Source organism: Callithrix jacchus, chromosome 4 (assembly GCF_049354715.1).
Source record: "Callithrix jacchus isolate 240 chromosome 4, calJac240_pri, whole genome shotgun sequence".
In the NCBI taxonomy this organism is placed as follows: domain Eukaryota; kingdom Metazoa; phylum Chordata; class Mammalia; order Primates; family Cebidae; genus Callithrix; species Callithrix jacchus.
The window spans coordinates 123,977,904-124,004,914 of NC_133505.1; the positions used below are offsets into that span (position 1 = coordinate 123,977,904).

Consider the following 27,011-nt stretch of genomic DNA (forward strand, 5'->3'; position numbering starts at 1 on the left):
AAAATATGGGAAAAGAGATGAGTAAGGCACATGTTCACAAGTAAGTCTACAATTTAGTGGGAGTGGGTGGAGAGATTTAAGCTATAATAAGAAGTAGAATATAAACAAAAAGTTTATTAACAAGTTTAGATGAGTGTATGTGGAGGGGATGAGGGTGAAGGTAAGTCAGAGGAGGAATGGGGCACATCTGCCTGGGGAATTGGGAAAGGCCTCTCGAAGGTAAGTGATATTTCACCTGGCCTGTGAAGAACTGGGAGAATTTAACAGTCATGGGTTTGGGAAAGTGGCATAAAGGAGGGAGGTCGGAGTCACTCCATGTGTTTTCGAGGAACTTAGGCAATTCTAATTTGTGGGGATAAAGTATTACTGAGAAATGGAAAGCCTCATTTATTTCATAAAATAAATGATTTCTGTTCAGCAAGCATGGAGGCATAGGCTAGAATGTTAATGTTGTGCTGAGCAGTTTGTTCTTTTTTTTTTTAAGTTTTCATTGTGGAATATGTGGTTTTTATTTTTTTTAATTTTTTATTGCATTTTAGGTTTTGGGGTGCATGTGCGGAACGTGCAAGACAGTAGCATAGGTACACACATGGCAGTGTGTTTTGCTTCCTTTCTCCCCTTCACCCACATTTGTCATTTTTCCCCAGGCTATCCCTCCCCAGCTCCCCCTGCGCTGGCCCTCTCCTTTTCCCCCCAATAGACCCCAGTGTTTAGTACCCCCCTCCCTGTGTCCATGTGTTCTCATTTTTCATCACCCTCCTATGAGTGAGAATATGCGGTATTTCATTTTCTGTTCTTGTGTCAGTTTGCTGAGGATGATGTTCTCCAGATTCATCCATGTCCCTACAAACAACACGAACTCATCATTTCTGATTGCTGCATAATATTCCATGGTGTATATGTGCCACATTTTCCCAATCCAGTCTATCATCGATGGCCATTTGGATTGGTTCCAGGTCTTTGCTATTGTAAACAATGCTGCAATGAACATTTGTGTGCATGTGTCCTTATAGTAGAACGATTTATAGTCCTTTGGATATATACCCAGTAATGGGATTGCTGGGTCAAATGGAATTTCTATTTCTAAGGCCTTGAGGAATCGCCACACTGTCTTCCACAATGGTTGAACTAATTTACACTCCCACCAACAGTGTAAAAGTGTTCCTTTTTCTCCACATCCTCTCCAGCATCTGTTGTCTCCAGATTTTTTAATGATCGCCATTCTAACTGGCGTGAGATGGTATCTCAATGTGGTTTTGATTTGCATCTCTCTAATGACCAGGAATGATGAGCATTTTTTCATATGATTGTTGGCCTCATATATGTCTTCTTTTGTAAAGTGTCTGTTCATATCCTTTGCCCATTTTTGAATGGGCTTGTTTTTTTTTCCTGTAAATCTGTTTGAGTTCTTTGTAAATTCTGGATATTGGCCCTTTTTCAGATGGTTAAACAGCAAAAATTTTTTCCCATTCTGTTGGTTGCTGATTCACTCTAGTGACTGTTTCTTTTGCCATGCAGAAACTGTGGAGTTTGATTAGGTCCCATTTGTCTATTTTGGCTTTTGTTGCCAATGCTTTTGGTGTTTTGTTCATAAAGTCCTTGCCTACTCCTATGTCCTGGATGGTTTTGCCTAGATTTTCTTCTAGGGTTTTTATGGTGCCAGGTCTTATGTTTAAGTCTTTAATCCATCTGGAGTTAATTTTAGTGTAAGGTGTCAGGAAGGGGTCCAGTTTCTGCTTTCTGCACATGGCTAGCCAGTTTTCCCAACACCATTTATTAAACAGGGAATCCTTTCCCCATTGCTTGTTTTTGTCAGATTTATCAAAGATTGTATGGTTGTAGATATGTTGTCTTGCCTCCGATGCCTCTGTTTTGTTCCATTGGTCTATATCTCTAAATCTAAACAGTACCATGCTGTTTTGATTACTGTAGCCTTGTAGTATAGTTTGAAATCCAGTAGTGTGATGCCCTCGCTGTGTTCTTTTTGCTTAGAATTGACTTGGCTATGCGGGCTCTCTTTTGGTTCCATATGAAGTTCATGGTGGTTTTTTCCAGTTCTGTGAAGAAAGTCAATGGTAGCTTGATGGGGATAGCATTGATTCTGTAAATTACTTTGGGCAGTATAGCCATTTTTATGATATTAATTCTTCCTAACCATGAACATGGAATGTTTCTCCATCTATTTGTGTCCTCTCTTATTTCATTGAGCAGTGTTTTGTAGTTTTCCTTGAAGAGGTCCCTTACATTCCTTGTGAGTTGTATTCCTAGGTATTTTATTATTTTTGTAGCAATTGTGAATGGCAGTTCATTCTTGATTTGGCTTTCTTTAAGTCTGTTATTGGTGTAGAGGAATGCTTGTGATTTTTGCACATTGATTTCATATCCTGAGACTTTGCTGAAGTTGCTTATCAGTTTCAGGAGTTTTTGGGCTGAGGCGATGGGGTCTTCTAGGTATACTATCATGTCGTCTGCAAATAGAGACAATTTGGCTTCCACATTTCCTATTTGAATACCCTTTATTTCTTTTTCTTGCCTAATTGCTCTGGCTAGAACTTCCAGTACTATATTGAATAGGAGTGCTGAAAGAGGGCATCCTTATCTAGTGCCGGATTTCAAAGGGAATGCTTCCAGTTTTTGCCCATTCAGTATGATATTGGCTGTTGGTTTGTCGTAAATAGCTTTTATTATTTTCAGATACGTTCCATCGATACTGAGTTTATTGAGGCTTTTTAGCATAAAGGGCTGTTGAATTTTGTTGAATGCCTTCTCTGCGTCAATTGAGATAATCATGTGGTTTTTGGTTTTGGTTCTGTTTATGTAGTGAATTACGTTTATAGACTTGCGTATATTGAACCAGCCTTGCATCCCCGGGATGAATCCTACTTGATCATGATGGATACGTTTTTTGATTTGCTGTTGCAATCGGCTTGCCAATATTTTATTGAAGATTTTTGCATCTATGTTCATCATGGATATTGGCTTGAAGTTTTCTTTTCTTGTTGGGTCTCTGCCGGGTTTTGGTATCAGAATGATGTTGGTCTCATAAAATGATTTGGGAAGTATTCCCTCTTTTTGGATTATTTGGAAGAGTTTCGGAAGGAATAGTACCAGCTCCTCTTTGTGTGTCTGGTAGAATTCGGCTGTGAACCCGTCTGGACCTGGGCTTTTATTGTGTGATAGGCTTTTAATTGCTGCCTCGACTTCAGACCTTGTTATTGGTCTATTCATAGTTTCAGCTTCCTCCTGGTTTAGGCTTAGGAGGACACAGGAGTCCAGGAATTTATCCACTTCTTCCAGGTTTACTAGTTTATGTGCATAGAGTTGTTTGTAATATTCTCTGATGATGGTTTGAATTTCTGTGGAATCTGTGGTGATTTCCCCTTTATCATTTTTTATTGCATCTATTTGGTTGTTCTCTCTTTTCTTTTTTATCAGTGTGGCTAGTGGTTTGTCTATTTTGTTGATCTTTTCAAAAAACCAGCTCTTGGATTTATTGATTTTTTTGAAGGGTTTTTCGTGTCTCTATCTCCTTCAGTTCTGCTCTGATCTTAGTTATTTCTTGTCTTCTGCTAGGTTTTGAGTTTTTTTGATCTTGCTCCTCTACCTCTTTCAATTTTGACGATAGGGTGTCAATTTTGGATCTCTCCATTCTCCTCATATTGGCACTTATTGCTATATATTTTCCTCTAGAGACTGCTTTAAATGTGTCCCAGAGATTCTGGCATGTTGTGTCTTCGTTCTCATTGGTTTCGAAGAACTTCTTTATTTCTGTCCTCATTTCATTGTTTATCCAGTCAGCATTCAAGAGCCAGTTGTTCAGTTTCCATGAAGCTGTGCAGTTCTGGGTTGGTTTCTGAATTCTGAGTTTTAACTTAATTGCACTGTGGTCTGAGAGGCTGTTTGTTATGATTTCAGTTGTTTTGCATTTGCTGAGCAGTGCTTTACTTCCAATTATGTGGTCAATTTTAGAGTAGGTGTGACGTGGTGCTGAGAAGAATGTATATTCTGTGGATTTGGGGTGGAGAGTTTTGTAAATGTCTATCAGGTTTGCTTGTTCCAGGTCTGAGTTCAAGCCCTGGATATCTTTGTTAATTTTCTGTCTGGTTGATCTGTCTAATATTGACAGTGGAGTGTTAAAGTCTCCCACTATTATTGTGTGGGAGTCTAAGTCTCTTTGTAAGTCATTAAGAACTTGCCTTATGTATCTGGGTGCTCCTGTATTGGGTCCATATATGTTTAGGATCGTTAGCTCTTCTTGTTGTATCGATCCTTTTACCATTATTTAATGACCTTCTTTGTCTCTTTGATCTTTGTTGCTTTAAAGTCTATTTTATCAGAGATGAGAATTGCAACTCCTGCTTTTTTTTGCTCTCCATTTGCTTGGTAAATCTTCCTCCATCCCTGAGCAGTTAGTTTTTAATACGCTAGGCATTTTAGGAACCATTTAAGATACTGAAGTTGGAATGTGCCAGGACTAAAGATGTACCCAAGAAGAATAATTTGGTAGTGAAGCTAGCAGTACTTAACAGAAGGGGGCAGAAACACCCACAGAAGTTGGTTATAATATTATAAGGAAGTAGGCAGGGCCAGTGGTTCATGTCTGTAATCTGAACTCTTTAAGCCGAGGAGGAAGGATCAGTTGAGGGCCAGGGGTTAGAGACCAGCCTGATAAGCAAAGCAAAACCCTGTCTCTACAAAAATAAAAAAATTAGCTGGGCACAGTGGTTTGCACCTGTAGTCCCAGCTACTCAGGAGGCTGAGGCAGGGGAATCACTTGAGCCTAGAAGCTGGAGGCTGCAGGGAGCTATGATAGCCCCACTGCACTCCAGCCTGGATGACAGGGTGAGACCCTGCTTCTTAAAAATATTTATGTATAGGCTGGGCACGGTGACTCAAGCCTGTAATCCCAGCAATTTGGGAGGCCAAGGCGTGTGGATCATGATGTTAAGAGATCGAGACCATCCTGGTCAACATGGTGAAACCCCGTCTCTACTAAAAATACAAAAAATTAGCTGGGCATGGTGGTGCGTGCCTATAATCCCAGCTACTCAGGAGGCAGAAGCAGGAGAATTGCCTGAACCCAGGAGGCGGAGGTTGCGGTGAGACAAGATCGCGCCATTGCACTCCAGCCTGGGTAACAAGAGTGAAACTCTGTCTCAAAAAAAAAAAAAAAAAAAAAAAAAGATTTATGTGTATATATAAGAGAGAACAACACAATGACTTGGAAAAGTGGGGGCAGTGGACAGAAAGGAATATGAGCCTAGCATAATTAGTAGGGCTTTGAGGGGTGATAATGAGAGAATAGGGAGGATGCCTTGGTGACTGGGCAGATAATGATGCCTTTTTTTAATGAATCGAGCGTCCTGAAGATGGACTTTATAGAGGTCATGATTTTACATCACCTGTTGCCCTACCCCTATGTGTTTACTGTTCTCATTTTGCTTGTCCTCTTCCAGTCTCGTCCTTAAGTGCATATAAGTTATACACTTAAAGTCCTGATCCTTTTTATTTATTTTCCAACCTTGATGTCATATAAGTGTTTTGAGAGCTAGCTGCATTAGATAAGCTGCCAAGGTTTGGCTTTTTGTGCTCTCGGATGCCTACAGAGCTTCATGGTAGAATTAGATGTTTGAATGACCTAGAAATGTTAGGAACTAAATGAGCCTGTTTCTACTAAAAATTTTAATGTTTTGTTCATCATGGCTACTTTTCCATTAATTTTAATTTTTAAAGGTACTTATTCATTATCTTAATTACTTAGTTTTTTTGGCACCCCCTTCAATTTTTGCACCCAAAAGTTTGCCTCACTTATTTTTGTCTGGGCTTTTTTTTTGTTTTCAAGTGACTAGAATCAGGAAAGGAGGAACACATGGACAAAAAGAGAGGGCTGAGATGGGAACCCTGAGGAATAATATTTATTTAGAGTGAAGAGAGGAAAGGATTCAGTGGGAAGTGAGAATGGGTCTTTCAGGGAGCCAAGTTGGGTGTTGAATCAGGAAGGAGACCTTTGAGACAAGTTGGGAGGAAGGCAGAATTTTGGGAAGGAAGCGTGGTGGTCATTAATGGTAATGCTTCAGAAAAGCTGAGAAGGGAAGAATAAAGATTGAAGAGAGGTAGTGAATATTTTGGTGATAAGATTGTCATCCATTGCTTTGAAGAGAGCAAAAGTTCCTAAAAAGATTTACCATTTTAATCTGGAGGCTAACGTAAATATGAGCAAATTGATAAGAACTGAAGGCTAGGTTTTTTAAAAGAGTATCAAAGGAGGGGATTGGTGTGATATGAACAGACAAAGCAGGCCTTTCTAGTATTATCCAACACTATTAAAATGAATAAATATTAGTTTCTATGGGAAAGGGAGTTATTTACCATTTTATTTTTAATAAACCTGTATGTCCTGGCTGGAGTATTACGAAGATTTCACATTTCTTTGTTTTTTTGGTTGTTTGTTTTAGACAGAGTCTTTCTCTGTTTTCTAAGTTGAAGTTTAGTTGCATGACCACTGTAGCCTTGAACTTCTGGGCTCAAGCGATCCTCCCACCTCCGCCTTCTGAGTGACTGGGACTAAGGGTGTGTGCCACCACGTCCAGCTAATTAAAAAAATTTTTTTGTAGAGACAAGTTCTTGCTATGTTGCCCAGGCTAGCCTGTAACCTGGCCTCAAGTGTTCTTCTGACTTGCCTCCCAAAGTGCTGGGGTTACCGGTGAGAGCCACTGGCACCCAGTCCATTATTAAGAAATTTTTGAAATTCATATGACTTTCACAATTTATATGTACAGTACAGACCAAAGTGTGGTCTAACCCGCATAGATAATTGGAAATCTTGTAAAATATATAAGCCAGCATCATATATTTATATCCCATTTTGGAATATATGCTTTTTATATCATACATGTGAAGTTTATGATTGATTTGAGGATTATCATATCCTACACTTGAATTTCTCCATAGGTATTACTGTTCTAAACATTGCCATTCAAATAGCTCCTGATATTAATCAACTTCCTTTAAAAATTTTGCTACTGTTTAGTGATATATTTTCTGCTTAATCTTATTCTGAATATGGCTGTTTCAGAATGTTCACTTTTATATTTCCATGCTCAGAGTCTTATGAGTGCGGGCTTTTATAATAATCGTGGGCATTCATATGTGGTGCCATCTTAGCCTTCTACTTTTCTCTATATATACCCACTTATATTTGAAATCTTACTAATCATGGTTCCTGTGTATATGGTTCTCCCACCTTAAGGAGGATGGCTACCAAATGTATATCTCTCTCTCAATTTCTGAGCTCCCATATTATTTCAGCAGACATTTATTTATTGTTTGCTTTGTGCCGGGCCCTGTGGCTGGCCCTGATGAGGAAAACAGATAAGATCCCTACCCACATTAGTACTTACATGACCTCTTTTGAACTCCTTCTGTGTCATGTCTGTCAATCACTTCTATAGTAACCCCCACCTAAATTTTCTATTAACAGCTGTCTAAAATGGAACTTAACCTTTTCTTCAAACCAGTTCTCTTTGTGGAATTTTCAACTTTCAAAAAACTTGATCATTTTCTGCTACCTAGGATAAAAGCCATGGAATTTTCTTCATTCACTTCTAAGTCAGGCATTTACCATATTCTCTCAATTCTTCCTTTGTGGTGAATTATTTTTCCCCTCATTGCCTCAACAAATTATGTATGGACTAACACAGTAGTCTGCTGCTTGCCCTTCTATATGCTGTTGCCACATTAATTCTTTTAAATATATAAATTTTCACATATTTCCACATTGCTCAGAATTGTTGCTTATCTATTTGGTAGACAGAATGAGATAAAAATTAGGACTATTCTCTTACCCCTTCTCTCATATCCTTTGCATCAGCAGCATTCATCTGTTTTTGTTTGTTTGTTTGTTTTTTAACATTCCAAACTCTTGCTTTTTCTTAAGCATTTTTCCCCATCTGATATCCTCTGTGGTTTCTTCTGTTTACCTTTCTGAGTTCATCTCAGCTGAAGTCTTATTTTATAAAGCCTTCCTCACCAGGGCCACTTTTGCTCCTTTTGTAACTATTGTTACACATATACTTCTGGTTTGGCATTTGTATACAGTATATTCAGCAGGTTCTGTGCCACATATACGCACACACACACACACACACCCACACAGACACACGTACATATTTAATATACATAATATATAAAAATATATATCAGTTCTCTGTAGAATTTCCAACTTTACAACATATTTATATAATGTATATTAAATATATATTTAAAACAGTAGATATATAAATATGTTGTAAAGTTGGAAATTCTACAGAGAACTGATTTGAAGGAAAAGGTGTTTTAAGCAGCTGTGTGTGTGCGTGTGTGTGTAGTGTGTGTGTCTGTGTGTCTGTGTGTGTATATATTAGCCTGTGTTCTCTCTCCCAGTTATTTTGTTGAACTACTTTAAAGTCAGGCCTGACTGAGCACAGAGTAGGAACACTTGATAAAGATTAAAAAGGCAGTGCCCACTAGAAAGCTATTGTCAAAGATTTGTTGCTTTTTTTTAGTTAGAGATCTTACTAGTTTTACATTAAATGTATGTCATATAGTTCCTTTGTCTTTCTCAATAACATGACAGTAGTTAACAGTGTTAACTTCTTCCTGCATAGAAGGCTATATATTGTTTTATGTATTTTATTTCTGTGCTTTGTTTTAATTTATAAATTGTTACTTTTTCTGTTCTCTACTTTTTACTTAATCCATATTACTTCCTCTTACGATTTAAAAATCTAATTAAGTTGAGGCCATAGTATTTAATGCAAGTAGTAAATCTGCAGAAAAAGTACATTACACTGTGAATGAGGAACATACAGGCTGTAGACCACTGCTGCAATTTATAATTTCTTGGAGAAGACCCTTAAAGAGGTTAGGCCTCAATTACTGAAACCATAAAGATTTTAAGTAAGTGATCTTTTAAAATCCTTTCTAATTTTAAATTTCTGTCATATTCACCTGCCGCTACTTAAGTAGTTACCTCTGTTCTTTTTTTTTATGCTGGAAGCCAGACTCTTGTATTAACAGAGTTTTCTCGTCATGTTTTCCTTTTAGATTCTAGTTTAGGACTAGTCATTACAGCTTTGTTTGGCATTTGCTCAGTTCTGGATCTAGTGTTGTTTTCACAACAAGCATTCATTAATCATTGAAGAGGAAAAATTAACCTACTTGTGATTTACTTGCCTTTTTCTTTTTTAAAGGTATTTTCAAAAGAAATAATTCCCGATTGATGGATGAAATTTTAAAACAACAACAAGAACTTCTGGGCCTAGATTGTTCAAAATATTCACCAGAGTTTGCAAATAGTAATGACAAAGATGATCAAGGTAAGCATGAGCGTATAAATGAGGATGTAACATATAAGATGTGTGTTTTGTGTTTCATGGCAATTTCTGTCACCAGGCACATTTTTTAACCGGTTCCACAGAGAATCCATAGAATGGACACATTTGTAGGGATATTGAAATGAATATATAACTAGAGGTACAACTGGTTGTTCTATGGGGTTAGGAAAGAAATTGAACCTTTACTAGACAAGAAAGAATTTGTGTGTCTATAGATAAGAATTGTGCAGTGTTATCCAAGAATCCTATCAGTTGTAAAATAGCTCCTATGGAAGCAGAATTGATAAAGGTGTGTATGCTGTAGGCAGTGCATATTCCATTGTAACAGTTTTTCCTTACGGTTTTTATTTTTTCTTTTATTCTGTGTTAACTGCTAACTGTATCACAATTCTAGGTAAATTTTAGAGTGTGAAAATTTGTTAGCTAGCTCAAAGTTTCTGTTTTCTAGAGGATGTAGTCACAATACATAGCCATTCTGAACACTTTGAAAAGAAGGCAGTGTATGAATATATACATGGATGTGATTTGGGGTACATGAGGCCTTTCAGAGGAGAGTAGCTAAGTATGTTTTGTTATTGAAATAGAAGACCTTAAAGAACTGTATGTTAATTTTGCTCTAAACTTAATATTTCTTAAAACCACTTTTGAAATATACCTGTAAGATTGTGTTTTTACACTACATTGTTTGTTTTTTCCTCCAGTTTTAAATTGCCATTTGGCAGTGAAGGTGCTGTCCGCGGAAGATGGAAAAGCAGATATTGTGAGAGCTGCTCAGGACTTTTGCCAGTTAGTAGCCCAGAAACAAAAGAGACCCACAGATTTGGATGTAGATATGTTAGGCAGTTTACTTAGTAAGTTTTTTCTGTGTGTGTGTGTGTGTGTGTGTGTGTGTGTGTGTTTTAGTTTTGTCACACAAGGATACAGTATGAAAAACATTTACATTTCTTTCACTCTATAAAGCCTAATTCTTTTTGGTGTTATACCTGTTATAATTCTGCAATTTAAAGACCCTTGTGAAAATGATTTCAAGACAATGAGATTTGTAGCCACTCACTTGCATGAGGATTTAATGGTAAAGGGAAGGACCTTTGAGGATCTTTTTTGCAGGGATGTATATTCTTGAAAATAGGACTCTGCTTGCAGCCTTCCTCTTCTTCTTTCTTTTTAGTTTGAACTTTCCCTTAACTTTGAACTTAATATCTTTGTATGAGGTAATCCCAGGAATATAGTCTTACTGTTACCCATGATTCCTTTTTCATGATTCTTTCTGTTATGCTATACCAAATATACAACTGTATTTGTCATATTATACTAAATATAACATTTTTTCTTCAGCTATTTAAAAAAGCCTTTGGTTTGCTTGTTCTCTCTAGAGAATTCCTTCTAGAACCTTTTTGCCTTAATTTCATGGTTCTTCTTGCTTACTAGCATTAGCCTTGATCCTTCTGAAAGACAGTCTTCGTAATAAATTCATGTTCATTAATAGCTTCTATAGTCATACAGTTTTAGACATTCATTTTTTTTTTTTATTACTTACGGTATCCATTTACTTATTAGTTATGTGTTTTCAGGTTGGGTGGGTTGATTCACATTTGTAATCCCAGCACTTTAGGAGGCTGAGGCAGGTGGATCACTTGAGCGCAGGAGTTTGAGACCAACCTGGGCAACATACCAAAATTCTCTCCCTACGAAAAAATTAAAAATTGGCCAGGCAAGGTGGCTCACACCTGTGGTCCCAGCTACTTAGGAGGCTGAAGAAGGAGTATAGTTTGAGTTCGAGAGGCAGAAGTTGCAGTGAGCCAAGATTGCGTCACTGCACTACAGCCTGGGTAACAGAGTGAGACCCTGTCTCAAAAAAAAAAAAAAAAGAAAAAGAAATGCATTTTCTGTGTAACTTACTTACTAACTGTCCATTCTTTGTTTTTTTCCACTTTGATATGTATTTGTCACAGAGTGAAGTCAATCTCCTGCCTCTTGGTTTTGCCAACTTCCTACTTTTGTTGACTACTTGCTTCTTACCCTACTCTTATGTTCTGTACTCTGTCATCTGTCATTGCCTCACTATATTCAGGCTCTACTCCTATTGAGTAATCATTGTGAGGGCTCTCTTCTCAGAGGTTACTGGGATGTTGACTGTTTCCTATACCCTATGATGCCCCAGTGAGAGAGTAATTTTATAAGGACATTCTAAAAGTTGATGGAGATCCAAAGATGACCTTCAGGTAGTCCATGAGAAGCATATATGTTTATTAAGCGCCCATGTTACCTGCAGGGATTCTAGGATTGTGATAAACGAAAATGTACACAATTCTTAACTCATTAGTTTGACAGAAATGAGCACTCTGAATACCATCACCTCCAAAGTTCTCCTGTGACTGCATTTAGTCCCCATTCCTGCCCCCTAAACCAACAACCACTGGTCTGGTTTCTGACTATACTTTTGCTTTTTCTATAAATTTTATGTAAAAGGAATCATACTATAGTGTTTTATGTCTTGCTTTGTTTACTTCCCATAATATTTTTGAAGTTCATCTATGTAAAATGGTTAGTCATTCATTATGTTTTATTGGTGAGTAGTAGTTTCTGGATATACCACATTTTGCTTATGCATTCATCAGTTAATACACATTTGGTTTGTTTCTGGTTTTTGAATAATGCTGTATGACCATTGGTATACAAGTTTTTGTGTCGACATTTTTCTTTTTTTTGAACAGACTCTTAGTAGTAGAATTGCTATATTATATGGTGAATGAGTGCTTCACTTTTAAAGAAATTGCCAAGCTTTTTTTCCCAAATAGGCTGTACATTTAACATCGCTACCAGCAATATTGAGAGTACTAGTTTCTCCACATTCCTGCCAAGACATGATATTGTCAGCTTGGTTTATTAAAATTTTAGCCATTCTACAGTGGGTACAGCAGGCCTTGGGTGAGATCTAGTGCTTTGCTGGCTTCAGGTCTGATTCAGCTTGGTCCCAGTGATGGTGGCCATGGGGTGCTTGTGTCACCCCACCTCCAGCTCCAGGTGACTTAGCACAGAGAGAGATACTCTGTTTTGTTAGGAATAAATAAGGGAAGAGAACAGAAGTCTCTGCCTGGTAATTTTTCCGATCTTACCCAAGACAACCAAGGCAGTACCTCTGTGAGTTTGCAAGAAGCAGTGTTACTGGGTTTGTGGTGCCTCCTGATACTTAGATATAGCTTGGGTCACATCATCCAAGTCCCTTAAATACCTGGAAAGCCTCCCAAGAAGGATGGGTACAAATGAGCCCAGACTGTGAAACTATAATAAATACCTAAGTCTTCAGTGTCCAGACACCTAGGACCAACCACAATCATTAAGACAATCCAGGAAAACATAACCTCCCCAAGTGAACTAAATAACACATCAGAAACTAATCCTGGGGAAGCAGAGATATGTGACTTACAGATAATTCAAAATAAATATTTTGAGGAAATGTAAAGAAATTCAAAATAATACAGAGAAGAAAGTCAGAATTCTATCAGATAATTTAACAAAGAGTCAGGCACGGTGGCTCACATATGTAATCCCAGCACTTTGGGAGGCTGAGGCGGGCGGATCATGAGGTCAGGAGATCAAGACCATGCTGGCTAACACATTGAAACCCCATCTCTACTAAAAATACAAAAAACATAGCTGGGCATGGTGGCATGCACCAGTAATTTCAGCTACTCGGGAGGCTGAGGCAGGAGAAGTGCTTGAACCCAGGAGGTGGAGGTTGGAGTGAGCCCAGATCGTGCGACTCCAACTTTGACAACAGAGCGAGTCTCAAGAAAAAAAATTTAACAAAGAGATTCAAATAATTAAAATGAACGAAGCAGAAATTCTGCAGTTGAAAATGCAGTTGACATACTGAAAATGCATGAGTCTCTTAATTGCAGAATTGATCAAGCAGAAGAAAGTTATAAGCTTGAAGACAAGCTACTTACAGATACACAGGAGAGACAGAAAAGAATGAAGCATGCACACCTACAAAATCTAGGAAATAGCCTCTTGAGGGCAAATCTAAGTTATTGATCTTAAATAGGAAATAGAGAGAGAGAGATGGGGGTACAAAGTTTTTTCAAACCTAGAGAACTTCCCAAACCTAGAGAAAAATAACAGCATTTAACTACAAGAAGATTATAGAACACCAACCAGATTTAACCAAAAGGTGACTACTTCAAGGCATTTAATAATCAAACTCCCAGAGGTCAAGGATTTAAAAAAAAATGGATCCTAAAAGCAAAAAGAGAAGAAAATCAACATACAATATAGGTCCATTATATTTGGCAGCAGACTTTTCAGTAGAAACCTTACAGGCTAGAGGAGAGTGGCATGACATTAAAAAAAGTGCTGGAATAATAGTATGCTCAGTGAAATTATCCTTCAAACCTGAAGAAGAAATAGACTTTCCCAGACAAACAAAAGTTAAGAGATTTAATCAACCCCACACCTGCCCTGCAAGAAATGCTAAAGGGAACACTTCTAATCAGAAAGCAAAAGATGTTAATGAGCAATAAATCATCTGAAGGTATAATTCTCACTAGTAATAGTAAATACGCAGACTGTTAGAGTCCTGTAACTGTGATGTGTAAACTACTGTCAAGTAAAAAGATTAAAAGATGACTCAGCCAATAATAACTACAACAGCTTTTGAAAACATAGACAATACAATAAGATGTAAATAATAACAGAGTTTTTAAATGGGGAGATGAATGTAAAGTGCAGTTTTTATTTTTGCTTATTTGTTTATGCAAGCAGTGTTAACTTGTTATCAGCTTAAAATAATGGGTTATGAGATAATATTTGCAAGCCTCATGGTAACTTCCAATCAAAAAACAAGATACATAAAAAATAGAAAGCAAGAAATTAACTCATACCACTAGAGAAAGTTACCTTCCCTAAAGGGGAACAGGAAGGAGGTAAAGGAGAAAGAGAAGACCACAAACAACCAGAAAACAAATAACAAAATGGCAGGAGTAAGTCCTTATTAGTAATAACATTGAATGTAAATAGACTAAACTCTTCAGTCAGTGGCCTGATGGATAAAAAGCAAGACCCAATGATCTGTTCCCTACAAGAAACACACTTCACCTATAAAGACACACAGAGACTTAAAGGAATGGAGAAAGATATTTTATGCCAATGGAAACCCAAAAGGGTCAGAAGTTACTATACTTATGTCAAGACAAAAACTCTACGAAGAGACAAAGAAGTTCACTATCTAATGATAAAGGGATCAGTTCAGCAAGAGGATATAACAATTGTAAATACATATGTACCCAACACTAGAGAACCCAGATATATAAACCAAATATTAATAGAGCTAAAGAGAAATAGAGCCCAATACAATAATAGCTGGAGACTTCAACACCCCACTTCAACATTGGACAGATCTAGACAGAAAATCAACAAAGAAACATTGAATTTAATCTGCACTGTAGACCAAAGGGAGTTAATAGATATTTACGAAACATTTTATCCAGTGGCTGCAGAAAATACATTCTCCTCATCAGCACATGAAAGATTCTCAAGGAGAGACCAAATATTAGGCCACAAAGCAAGTCTAAAACATTCACAGAAATTGAAATAATATCAAGCATCTTCTCTGACCACAATGGAATAAAACTAGAAATCAGTAATGAGGAATGTTGCAAACTATACAGACACATTGAAACTAATCAGTATGCTGCTGGATTACACATGGGTCAATGAAGAAATTAAGGAAATTGAAAAATTTCTTGAAACAAGGTAATGAAAATACAACATACCACAACCTCTGGGATACAGAGGTTTATTTGTAGTTTATAGCTATAAATGCCTACATCAGTAAAGAAAAGAAACAAACAACCTAAGGGTGCAACATGAAGAACTAGAAAAGCAAGAGCAAATCAAGTTAGTAGAAGAAAAGAAATAATAAAGATCAAAGCAGAAATAAATGAATTTGAAATGTTAACATATACAAAAGATCAAAACAGAAATTTGGTGTTTTAGATAAGATAAACAAAATTGAGAAACTGTTAGTCAGACCATGAAAAAAAACCCAGAAGACCCAAATAAATAAACTCAGAGGTGGAGAGGAGATATTGTAACTGGTACTGCAGAAATTCAAAGGATCATTAGTGGCTACTGTAAGCAACTGTATGCCAATAAGTTGGAAACCTAGAAGAAATAAATTCCTAGACACATACAACTCACCAAGATTGAACCATGAAGAAATTCAAATCCTGAAGAGACCAGTAATAAGTAACAAGATTGAAGCTAAAGTAATAAAAAGTCTTAGAGCAATGAAAAGCTCAAGACTTGATGGGTTCATTGCTGGATTCTACCAAATATGTAAAGAAGAACTAATACCAGTTCTACTAAACTATTCTGCACAATAGAAAGGACAGAAGGGTTAGATTCATTCTATGAAGCCAGTATTACCATGTTACTAAACCAGGCAAAGACACATTAAAAAAAAAAAAACTACAAGCCAATATCACTGATAAATGTTCATGAAGAAATCCTCGACAAAATAAAGGCAAGCCAAATTTAACAATATATTAAAAAGATCATGACCAAGTGAGATTTATCCCAGGGGTGCAAGGATGGTTGAAAATACACAAATAAATGAATGTGATATATCATATTGATAGTATGAAAGTTAAAAGTCATGATCATTTCAGTTGATACTGAAAATCATTTGATAACATTAAACACTTTTATAGTTTAAAAAACCCTTAAAAAACTGTGTATAGAAGGAAATACTACAACATAACAAAAGCCATATATGACGGATCCATAGCTATTACTCTGAATGGGGAAAAACTGAAAGCCTTTCCTCTAAGATCTGGAACACAACCACGTCCACTTTCACCACTGTTATTCAGCATAGTATAGGAGGTCCTAGCTAGAGCAATCATACCAGAGAAAGAAGGAAAAGGGATTCAGATTGGAAAGGAAGAAGTCCAGTATTCTTGTTTGCAAATGATATCTCAAATCTGGAGAAACCTAAAGATTCCACCAAACGACTATTAGAACAAGTAAACACATTCAGTAAAGTTGCAGTATACAAAACCAACATACAAAAATCAGTAGTATTTCTACATGTCAACAGTGAACAATCTGTCCCATTTACAATAGGTGCAAGTAAAATTACATATCTAGGAATTAACCAAAGAAGTGAAAGATCTCTGCAATGAATACTATAAAACATTGATGAAAGAAATTAAGGAGGATACTAAAAAAAAGGTTACTTCCTGTTCATGGATTGGAAGAAGAAATCAATATTGTTAAAATGTTCATACTCCTCAAAGCCATCTGTGGTCAATGCAGTTCCTGTGTAAATATCAATGATGTTCTTCACAGAAATAGAAAAAAAATCCTAAAATTCATATGGAACCACAAAAAGACCCAGAATAGCCAAAGTAAAAAAGAACAAAACTGGAGGAATCACATTACCTGATTTCCAGTAGTTACCAAAACAGCATGGTACTGGCATAAAAACACACAAACTAAAGAAACAGAATAGAGAATCCAGAAACAAATACATCTCTAGTGAACTCATTTTTGACAAAGGTGCCAAGAACATACAATGGGGAAAACTATTATCTTTAATAAATACTGCAGAGAAAACTGGATATCCATATGCAAAAGAATGAAGTTAGAACTCTGTCTCTTTGATATATAAAAATCATATCAGAATACATTGAAGGCTTTAAGACCTCAAACTAAGAAACTACTACAAGAAAACACTGGGGAAGCTCTCTAGGACATTGAACTAGGCTAAGGTTTCTTGATTAATACCCTGCAAGCACAGGCAACCAAAGCAAAAGTGAACAAATGGGATCACATCAAGTTAAACAGCTCTTTCACAGCAAAGGAAACAGTCAGAAAGTGAAGAGAAGACAGAGAATGGAAGAAATTGTTTGCAAACTACCCATCTGACTAGGGATTAATAACCAGAATATGTAAAAAGCTCAAGCAACTCTATAGGGAAAAAATCTAATAATCTGATTTTTAAAATGGGCAAAAGATCTGAATAGATACTACTCAAAAGATAGAAAATGGATATATGTTTATGCAGAGATGGCTCAATATTATTGATCATTGGAGAAATGCAAATGCAAATCAGACCTACGTGAAATGGCTTTTTTTTAAATGACAGGTAATAACAAATGCTAATGAGGATGTGGAGAAAGGAAATTCTTTGTACCCTGTTGGTGGGACTGTAAATTGGTACAACCAGTATGGAGAACAGGTTAGAGTTTTCTCAAACAACTAAACATTGAGCTACCATATGATCTAGTAATCCCACTCACTTTATGACAAGCCTGAACAGTGTCTCTTTCTTGTTATCCTTACCTATAAAATGAGAAGGTAGGACCAGATGATTTAGAGTTCTTTCCAACTCTAACATGCTACCTGTTCTGTTTTTGTTACTTTGTTCCTCCTGCCCCCAAGCTTAAAGGACACCTTCATATACTCTGGAGAGATACTCTGTATTCTCATAGGTTCAGCTACTTCCTAGGTTATGATGATCCCCATATATACCCTTAAGCTATTTTTTCCCCAACTCAGGTCTCATATGGAAACCACTTCATGAAATATAAAACTTGACCTTGCCCTTCCTTGCTAAGGCCAGATGCTTGGTCTTCTTTTCCTCTCTGAGGCTGCTCAGGCTCTGGGAAACAATGAAGATGTTTGTAGTATATAGCTAGGAGTTGGTCTTTTTGGGTTCATAGCTGTAAAATAAGGTGCATGAGGGAAGGAAAGAGAATATATACTTTCAAAACTTCCCTTTCATCTCTTAAGTTATTCAATTTTGTGGCTAGAATTAAGCAGTGATGCCCTTAGACGAATAGTACCTTTCCCTGGTTTCCAAGAGATCACCTACATTGAGCCTTAAAAGATACATGTGATTTTGGGGACACCTATGAGGTGTAGTGTGGGAGTTAGGTTACCCCCTTCTTATCAGGTAATCAATCCAGTTAAATGGACTTTTGAGAAAATTTCCACATTTGGAATGAGCATAGATATTAAAATATGTATTAGAGAGTTATTGGGGGGAGCATGGAGACATACAAATAAAACTTCGGAAGAAAACAGGTAGTTTAAGAAGCCAATTTGGGCCAGGTGTGGTTGCTCACACCGGTAATCCCAGCACTTGGGGAGGCCGAGGCGGGTGGATCACGAGGTCAAGAGATTGAGACCATCCTTGTCAATATGGTGAAACCCCATCTCTACTAAAAATACAAAAAAAAAATTAGGGGGGCATGGTGGCGTGTGCCTGTAATTCCAGCTACTCAGGAGGCCGAGGCAGGAGAATTCCTTGAACCCAGGAGGCGGAGGTTGCGGTAAGCCGAGATCGCGCCATTGCACTCCAGTCTGGGTAACAAGAGCGAAACTCAAGTCTCCAAAAAAAAAAAAATCCAATTTGATTAATAGATTTTGCCCTTCATCTCTATGTGTTTATGTGTGTGTGTGTGTGCATGTGTGTGTGTGTGCACACAGTGCATGTTAAGTTCATGTGTGCTTCTTTATTTCCAAGGTTCAAATGGTTGTCCTGATCCTGATTTAGTATTGAAGTTTGGTCCTGTGGACAGCACATTAGGCTTTCTTCCCTGGCACATCAGATTGACTGAGATTGTGTAAGTAATTAAAAGTGTACCGACTTTATTTCGATTCAGCAAGTATTTCTTGAGCTCAGCACTGTACTAGATCTGGTGGGGATTTCCAAAGAATTATAATATTGGATCATTTACCTCAGTTATTTCACAGTACCACTGGTAAAATAAAGTCATACATAAATGAGTTAGACACAAAAGCGCATATAGTTGTGCAGATGTTTGGTATTGCCACTGATTATCTTAAAAGATCAGGAGTGAGAGGTAATTGTAAAAGGTGTGGCTTGATCTGATGATAAATAAAATGGTTTCCATATTTAGAGAAAAGGTGAGGCACGGGGTGTGGGGAGAAAACCTGGGGGTGTGTTTTAAAGAAATAAGAGCAGACAGTGTCAGCGAGTAGTATGAGATGAAATCAAATAGTTCCCAGGTGTCAAGGCTCAGAATCTTTAAATGCCAGCATAAGGAATGTGTATAGTGGTAGGCAGGCAATAGGAAGACCTGTTGAGCCTGCATATAATGTGGGAATGGTGATTTTGAAAGATTTGTTTAGCAGCTTATGCACTAGACTGGATTGGATTTGGGAAAGGATGAGATAAAAAGACACATGAAGAGGCTATAACTATAATTTAAGGGAGACAACATGGAAAATAATGAAATTCTCTTATTTAGAACATAGGCAAACTTTTTCTGTCAAGTGCCAGATAGTAAATATTTTAGGCTTTGCAGTCACTTAAAAGTGTTCCTCTCTATTGCAGTTACACATAACTATAGTTATACATAGCTATGTGTAGCTGCAATAGAGAGGAACAGTTAAAAGTGCTCTTCTGTTTAGCTATATCTTAATAGATACCAATTATCTTTTAAGATAATTAATGGCAGTTATCTGCTGGAATAGCTAAACAACCATGGATGATATGTAAACAAGGGTCATGATCATGTTCTGATAAAACTTTATTTACAGAATCAAGTATCAGACTCCTGGGCTGTATTTGCTGAACCCTGATTTAGAACAAAGGAGAGACATAGTAGCCTTAAAATATATTTAAATTCTGGGTCTTAGAAGGAGAATATTACAAATTCTCTCTCTCATGACAAGTATTTACCAACTATAATTGCAGGCCTAGCACTTTACTAATTGTAATAAAGTTAGAGAAGAGATGAAATGTCTCCTAAGTTTTTAAGCTTAAGTGACTAAGTAGTTAGGATACTGAGAGGAAAACAGAAAGTGAAGGTAATTTTCATTTTTGAGGGGAAGATGCAGATGATTTTGAGGCCATAGTCTATTTGGATGCATATGCTTAGTGTAGGACAGATAAGGATGTAGAATTGATGCTTTGAGTGAGAAGTCAAGGCTAAAGATGTATGTTTGGGTATCATCATAACCTAGGAAGTATTTGAACCTATGAGAATATAGAGTATCTCTCCAGAATGTATGAAAGGGGTCATTTAAGCTTGGGGGCAGGAGGAGCAAAGTATGAAAAAGAGAAGAGAACAGGTAGCATGTTAGAGTTGGAAAGAACTCTAAATCATCTGGTCCTACCTTCTCATTTTATAGGTAAGGAAAACAGGAAAGAGACATTGTTCAGGCTTGTCACAAAGTGAGTTAGAACCCAGATCTCCAGACTCAGAGTTTCTTTATGGTGGGTGTAAGTTTCTCTTATATGGTTTTCTCCAATGGTTTTCAAGTCATTTCAGGTGGTCTCCAAGTATGGCAGCAGTGATGCTGTGTACAGTTGGGAGTGATTTGGAAGGAAGAACAGATAGATTTTGGTTTGAATCTTGACAATGCAGCACAATAACGTGACTTTGGAAAGTTATTTAAACTTCTGTATATTTGTACAAAGGGCATGATAATGTGGAGTTGAGGATTTAAATTTGATAATAGAGAAGATACGAAGCAAATAACAGGCTCTTCCTTTAACCTATGTACATGTCTGTGATAGCTATATCATATTATGCTGAGGTTTGCTTTGTATTTGTGTACCCTCTGTGAGACTGAGCACTGTGATGGCAGGGAAAATGTTTTAATAATGATATAGGGAGAAGAAGGGCGGGACTCTGACATAACAGACTGATAAATCGCAACAGAGCTTCTGAGGCACTGAGGGGTAGTGGCACTCTGTTTATTGAAGAGCTATAGGAGATGAGGATGTTGATTGAAGGGGTAAGAGCAGGAAGACTTAGGAAAGTGGAGAGTTGGAGGACATTTGAAGCAAGCTTTAGCAAGAAGAATGCATTAAATGTGTTCTTTGAACATGTTATTTCAGTGGCATGAATAAGACGTAAGGTGATAGCAGAGATTATTAAGAGATGATGAGGTGACTTGTTTCAGAATTTTTGGCAGTCATAGGAAGGATAAAGAAAAGTGTAGCTAAAGAGAACCACAGAGTCAGGCAGGAGTCCTTTCATGGTAGGTTTGTTCAGTCTTTTTTTTTGTGCTGTACGTGACTGTCAGACTCAGAATGTGACTCTTCTATTCTGACCAGGTGTTTGAACCTGATACAGTTTAGAATTCCCGGGCCTCATTATAAAGCTGTATAAATTACAGATGTTTTTCATGTTACTTATTGAAAATTAATAATTGCTTATAATTCATAAAGGGAACCTTCTGATTGTACATTCAGCCTATCTTTAAAGTGCTTATTTTCACACTGTAATTACCCTTGAGTAATTGGAAATGGTGGAGGTAAGTGATTTATAGGTTGCTCACAACATGGCTACAATATATCATCATGTTTGGATGCTGTGTTGCTCTGCCCAACATTAAGCCTGACTTTCCTAAACTAAGTAGTACTGGCTTAACTCTGACCAAAAGGAGTTCTTAAAGTGGATTTAAATGAGATCCTTTATACATAGATCTCCACCTTTGTATTAATCTAAGCTTATGGTTTAACAAGTTAAGAATCTCTCATTACTTGTTGCTTTTCTCTTGTAGAAAAAGCATATTAGTTTTTTACTTGAACTCTTTAAAAATGAGCTGAACAATCTTAGTAGAAGTGGCTTGGCATATTCTGCTTATAATTTACCTTCAGAGCAGGAGGGAATACCTATCTTCAATAAACACTTGTCAATAAACAGCAAGTGCCACTACTCTTCAGTGCCTCAGAGGCTCTCTGCTATTTCCCTGTCTGTTCTGTCAGGGCTCCATCCTTCCAGTCTCCATACTATGATTAAGACATTTTCTTGCCTGTCTTGGTGCTGTCTGGTAGAGGACAATTTGGTGTATTCTATTCTTAACCTCTTTTTTTGTCCTTATCTTCTGGTTCTCTCCTACATTACATACAGTGTATATCTAATTGCTTTTTTCCCCCATGTTTTCTTTTCAGCTCTTTGCCTTCCCACCTAAACATCAGTTATGAGGACTTTTTCTCTGCCCTTCGTCAATATGCAGCCTGTGAACAGCGGCTGGGAAAGTAGTGGTCATAGGTTGCATAATTTGATTTTAGGGTTATGGAGGAAAGGATCCAAGTGACTCTGATGTTTACAAAGCACCCCCTACACACCTAGTTCATAATCCTCATAATTTATCAGCAAATACAAAAAAGTGTCTTACTTGAGATTGAGTGTGTGTGTGTGTGTGTGTGTGCGCGTGTGCACGTGCACACATGTGCACGTTTGTATGTGTGGAAATAAACTTATAAATGGGGATGTATTAGAGAAGGAAATACATACACCTACAACTTTGAGCAGATAGCAGCGATGTTTTAGGAACTGGAATGTCACACTTAACATCTTCAGCCCCAGCTACTTCCCTGTTTTTGTGGGGAGTAGAGGGCCTGATAGAACTTTTCAGGTTGTGTTTGATGGGAGGGGAATAATTTTTGTTCAGTCCTTCTTAGTGACCAAACTTTAATTTTTAAGAATAATATATTGACTTACTGAATTGAAGCATTCTGAGTTTAAAGGAGCTCCAGAGGAATGGAGTTTTGTGTTGCTCTTGTGTTAAAAGCTTGCTCACCTTCAGAGAGAGCAGAGGGAATACCTATCTTCATATATCCGTCCATTTTCATCTCTTTATTACAGTCACAGTGTGACTTGAGAGTGTTGCTCTGGTGTCTGTATTCTGGGTTATGAAACTCTTACTGCATTGAAATATAGACTTTAAAAAATTTAAATATTGGTAGGCAGTCAAAAAAAGCAAACAAGCATAAAAGGTGAATATGTTGTAATCTTAAAAGATGGAGAACTCATTTAAAAAGGAAAGAAGGTTTTGATTTCCTTTTTTGTTTGATGGGCAGCATGCTGTATCATACCCAAAGTTGGTTTAAAAAGTATTTCCATCAACTATTTTTATTTAAAATAAACATTTGAGGGAAGTTACTAAGGCAGCTTTTTTCCTCAAAAGTAACCTGGTTACTCTTTGGAATAGCACATTTTAGGGCCATGGTTAATACCTGAGACTTTTACTCAGTAAGTCCTGATGATTACTGTGTATAAAAGGATTGAAGGCCTGTGTGGGGAATAAAATATTACCAAAGTCTATCAAAATAAATTTTACATGTTCTCTTTTATGACAGAGAGCAGCACTGGTTCTGTTATTTTTAAAATGAATAATTGATTTCTTTTTTTTTTTTTTTGAGACGGAGTTTCGCTCTTGTTCCCCAGGCTGGAGTGCAGTGGCGCGATCTCGGCTCACCGCAACCTCTGCCCCCTGGGTTCAGGCAATTCTCCTGCCTCAGCCTCCTGAGTAGCTGGGATTACAGGCACGCGCCACCGTGCCCAGCTAATTTTTTGTAATTTTTAGTAGAGACAGGGTTTCACCATGTTGACCAGGATGGTCTCGATCTGTTGACCTCGTGATCCACCCGCCTCGGCCTCCCAAAGTGCTGGGATTACAGGCTTGAGCCACTGCGAATAATTGATTTCTTGATATGTGTCTAATATTTCTTCCCTCACTGCTGATTCTTAGATAGAAACCATTCTTTATATTTGATAGACTGTTTTCAGAAAACCCTTATCAACAAGTGTATAGTAGTTTTCTAAAACCTTACATTTAGAATGGAGCAGTTTAATACTAGATCTCAGAAGTTTGAAAATAGCAAAGAAGATTGGATTTGAAAAGCATGGTCTACAATTCCTTGTAAAATTCTGAAGCTATGAAGGATAAATGTTTCAACGCTGGATTATGAAACCCCATTTATGATTTTTAAAATACACTTGAAATAAAAATGATTAAACTAAATTTTGGTCCAGTGACATTACTTTGCACTGCATCGTCCATTATACATTGTGTAAGACTTTGTTTCTGTTTTAATTTATTACTGAGAGTTTTGTGTGAAGCTACAGCATATCTAATTAGATAATTTGTTTGCTTATACTGTATACTGTGATTTATGTTATATTGAGGCATTTCTAGTGCAGCTTGAGACTGAATTTATGCGTTTTATAAACATGATAGGTATAAATGTCTTATAAACATTCTGGAGTATGTATAGCTTTAATGAATGAAATGTAATGGACCTGATAAAAATGAAGGTTTTTAATCTTTGTTAAAGGGAAGTTAGTCAAATATATTACCTACTGGAATATAGCCCAAGCCACTAAAGGTTCAATATTTGCGTTTTTGTACTTTTATTTTCTCATTCCATTCATAAGTATATACTTGAAAGTACATCTGTAGCCTGTGACTTCGGTTTCTTCAAGTTCTAGGAAGAGACCCTTACCACAAACTACTAGGATTCTGATTTCAATTATAGGCATTCCAGAACCTTCTCTTTATGAGTTCGCCTGCTAGTACAGTCTCTACAGCTTGAATGCCATTGGTTGTTCTATACTTCCTGCCAAAATCATCACAAGTTGTACATCATCAAGGCTCCCTTTCCACTCCCAAGAAAAACTGATAATTTTAAACAAAAGTATGTGTCTTTATTTATATTGGAATATACTGTCTTTAAATTGTTTCTTCTTGACAATCTCCACAATGAAAATATTATACCAAATTAAACCTATTTTATGTATGGCAGCTTGGAGCATAGCAGGAAGTTAGATGATTTGAATTCCATTCCCAGTTCTCATTGTGTTTTGTTTCTTAAAACTATAATAATTGGTTACTGTTACAAAGTTTAAAAGGTGGTTTTAATGTGAATTGCAAATTCTGGTATATTGTGACTGATGCTTAAGAATGCCTGTCTTTGAGAGGAAGGTGTTATAATATTAATGAACAGTGCCAAATACACTGTGCATATCTATAATTTATTCTTTGAATGTATGTTACTGGATTAGCTCCCGCTTCTGTGTGATGGTACCATGCATAGAGTCAATCAAATCCTTGTGATGTTTTGTATGGACTTTGACAACATGTAAATAATGTGTAAAGCAAGTTTTTATGATTAAGGAATCAAATTTATTGAATTTTATTATTGAAAGTTGAAACTTAATATGTATGAACAAAAATCAATAAAAGAATATACTCTTTTCATGGACCTATAGTATTATGTGAATGCTACATTTATTCTGAACACTTAGGGGCTGCAAAAATGTAATAAGAAATGCATATGATTAGATAGCAATACTGTTTTTTTAAGATGGTATGCTCTTGATTGAAATAAATTATCACTTTTACCAGGTTAAACATATTAGAAATCTTATAATGTTACTTGTTTTTTGATAGATAATAGTGAAATAAATTCAACTTTACCATTGCTAGAGTTGTCAAAATTCCACAGTAATTAAAATTTGAATTTTCACCAAATATGGAATTTCCAAATTGAAAATGTATATGTGTACCCTTTTAAAAAGGAATTTGATAGTTCTTGTGAAATGAGGAGATTTAAAGGTCAGAGTTATGATTTGTCTTATGCTGCATAAACTGTTCACCTCCTAACTTGAAGGTCTAATTGTAAGACAGTTGTTTTTTGGTGCATAGTTTTTATCTGAAAAGGTAAATAACTGGTTACTAGGAACTGCCTTTAGCAAAAATTAGTGTAGTAAAAGTTCAGGACAGTTTGAAATAAAACCCAGGAAACAAGATTAATGTGAGCAGTTTACCAAGGTCCTAACAGGTAGGACACAAACTATGCTAAAAGGGGTAGGAAAAGGTAGTGCAAAAAGAATTTCTTAAGCTTTAAAAAATACACTTTCATTATAGGAAAAAGAGGATTCAGAGAAACAAAGGAATGTAACCTTATTGATTACATTTTTGGTGATCGCCCAGAATTTTTTGTACTTATATTTTAAAAAATGTATTCTGTAACAGGTTAATAAAGAATTTTTTTTTAACTATAAACTAGAAATTGAGAGTCTTGCTTTCTGTTTTGTATTTGATTATTGTGTCTGGTTATAAATTACGTCAGCACGTGAAAATAAAATGTTTTTAAAAATTATAGTCCACATTCAGTTATTCATTATTAATATTTAATGTTAGTCCAAATTCTTCAAATAATTTTATGCTCAGCTCTCCATCATCTAGTGATTCAGGGACTGTAAGTTAATTTTAGCATAACATATCCAGATGATTGCAACAAATAAAATTAAATGTACTCTGAGATCAAACTATTTGCAATATCTGCTATTGACTGTTTCTATCCCCTTTCATTGCTATTAATAATTTAAGTTGCTGTTATGAAGACAAGAAAAAATCTGCTTGGAAAAGGCAATCCTTGAAAAAAAAATTTCAGAATGTGGATAAACACTAACAGCATAGTTCTATATTTATATAGAGTAATATTTCCATTCTGATAAAGATTTATTTCAATTGGTATATCTTATGGATTTGGTTCTATGAATGCTTTATTTTAATAAATGTGTATTTTTCAGTTTTAATTACCAGTAACAGCTATACTTAATAACTGCCTTAAATTATTTATTTATTTAGAGATGTACTCACTATACTGCTCGGGCTAGGCTTGAACTCAGGCTCAAGTAATCCTCCCTCTTCAGCTTCATGAGTAGCTGGGCTGACAGGTTGTGTGCCACCAGGCCAAGCAAATATGTTATTTTTACATGAAATAGAAGTAGTTGTAGGCAATGATAACAATAACCAATTGTTGTCACCATATATTTCAATTGGATTTCGAACAATTAG

The 27,011-nt window shown here is 36.5% G+C and overlaps 1 protein-coding gene across 3 annotated transcripts in view; it reads left to right on the top strand.

Moving 5' to 3' along the window:
* NUS1 (NUS1 dehydrodolichyl diphosphate synthase subunit) overlaps positions 1–27,011 on the top strand; it is a 45,198-nt gene that overhangs the window by 10,068 nt on the left and 8,119 nt on the right. Inside the window, exons 2-6 of one of the 3 annotated variants that reach the window (XR_008480808.2) lie at positions 9,231–9,356; positions 10,076–10,225; positions 18,910–19,009; positions 20,544–20,628; positions 22,315–26,213. Coding sequence is in view for 2 of the 3 variants with exons in the window: in XM_035296574.3 (XP_035152465.1) it covers positions 9,231–9,356; positions 10,076–10,225; positions 18,910–19,009; positions 22,315–22,405 (467 nt within the window). In the remaining variant the exon portion in view is untranslated. Of the gene's footprint in view, positions 1–9,230; positions 9,357–10,075; positions 10,226–18,909; positions 19,010–20,543; positions 20,629–22,314; positions 26,214–27,011 lie in introns of those variants that run through there. The other 2 variants (XM_035296574.3, XM_078369978.1) reach the window with 2 other exon arrangements.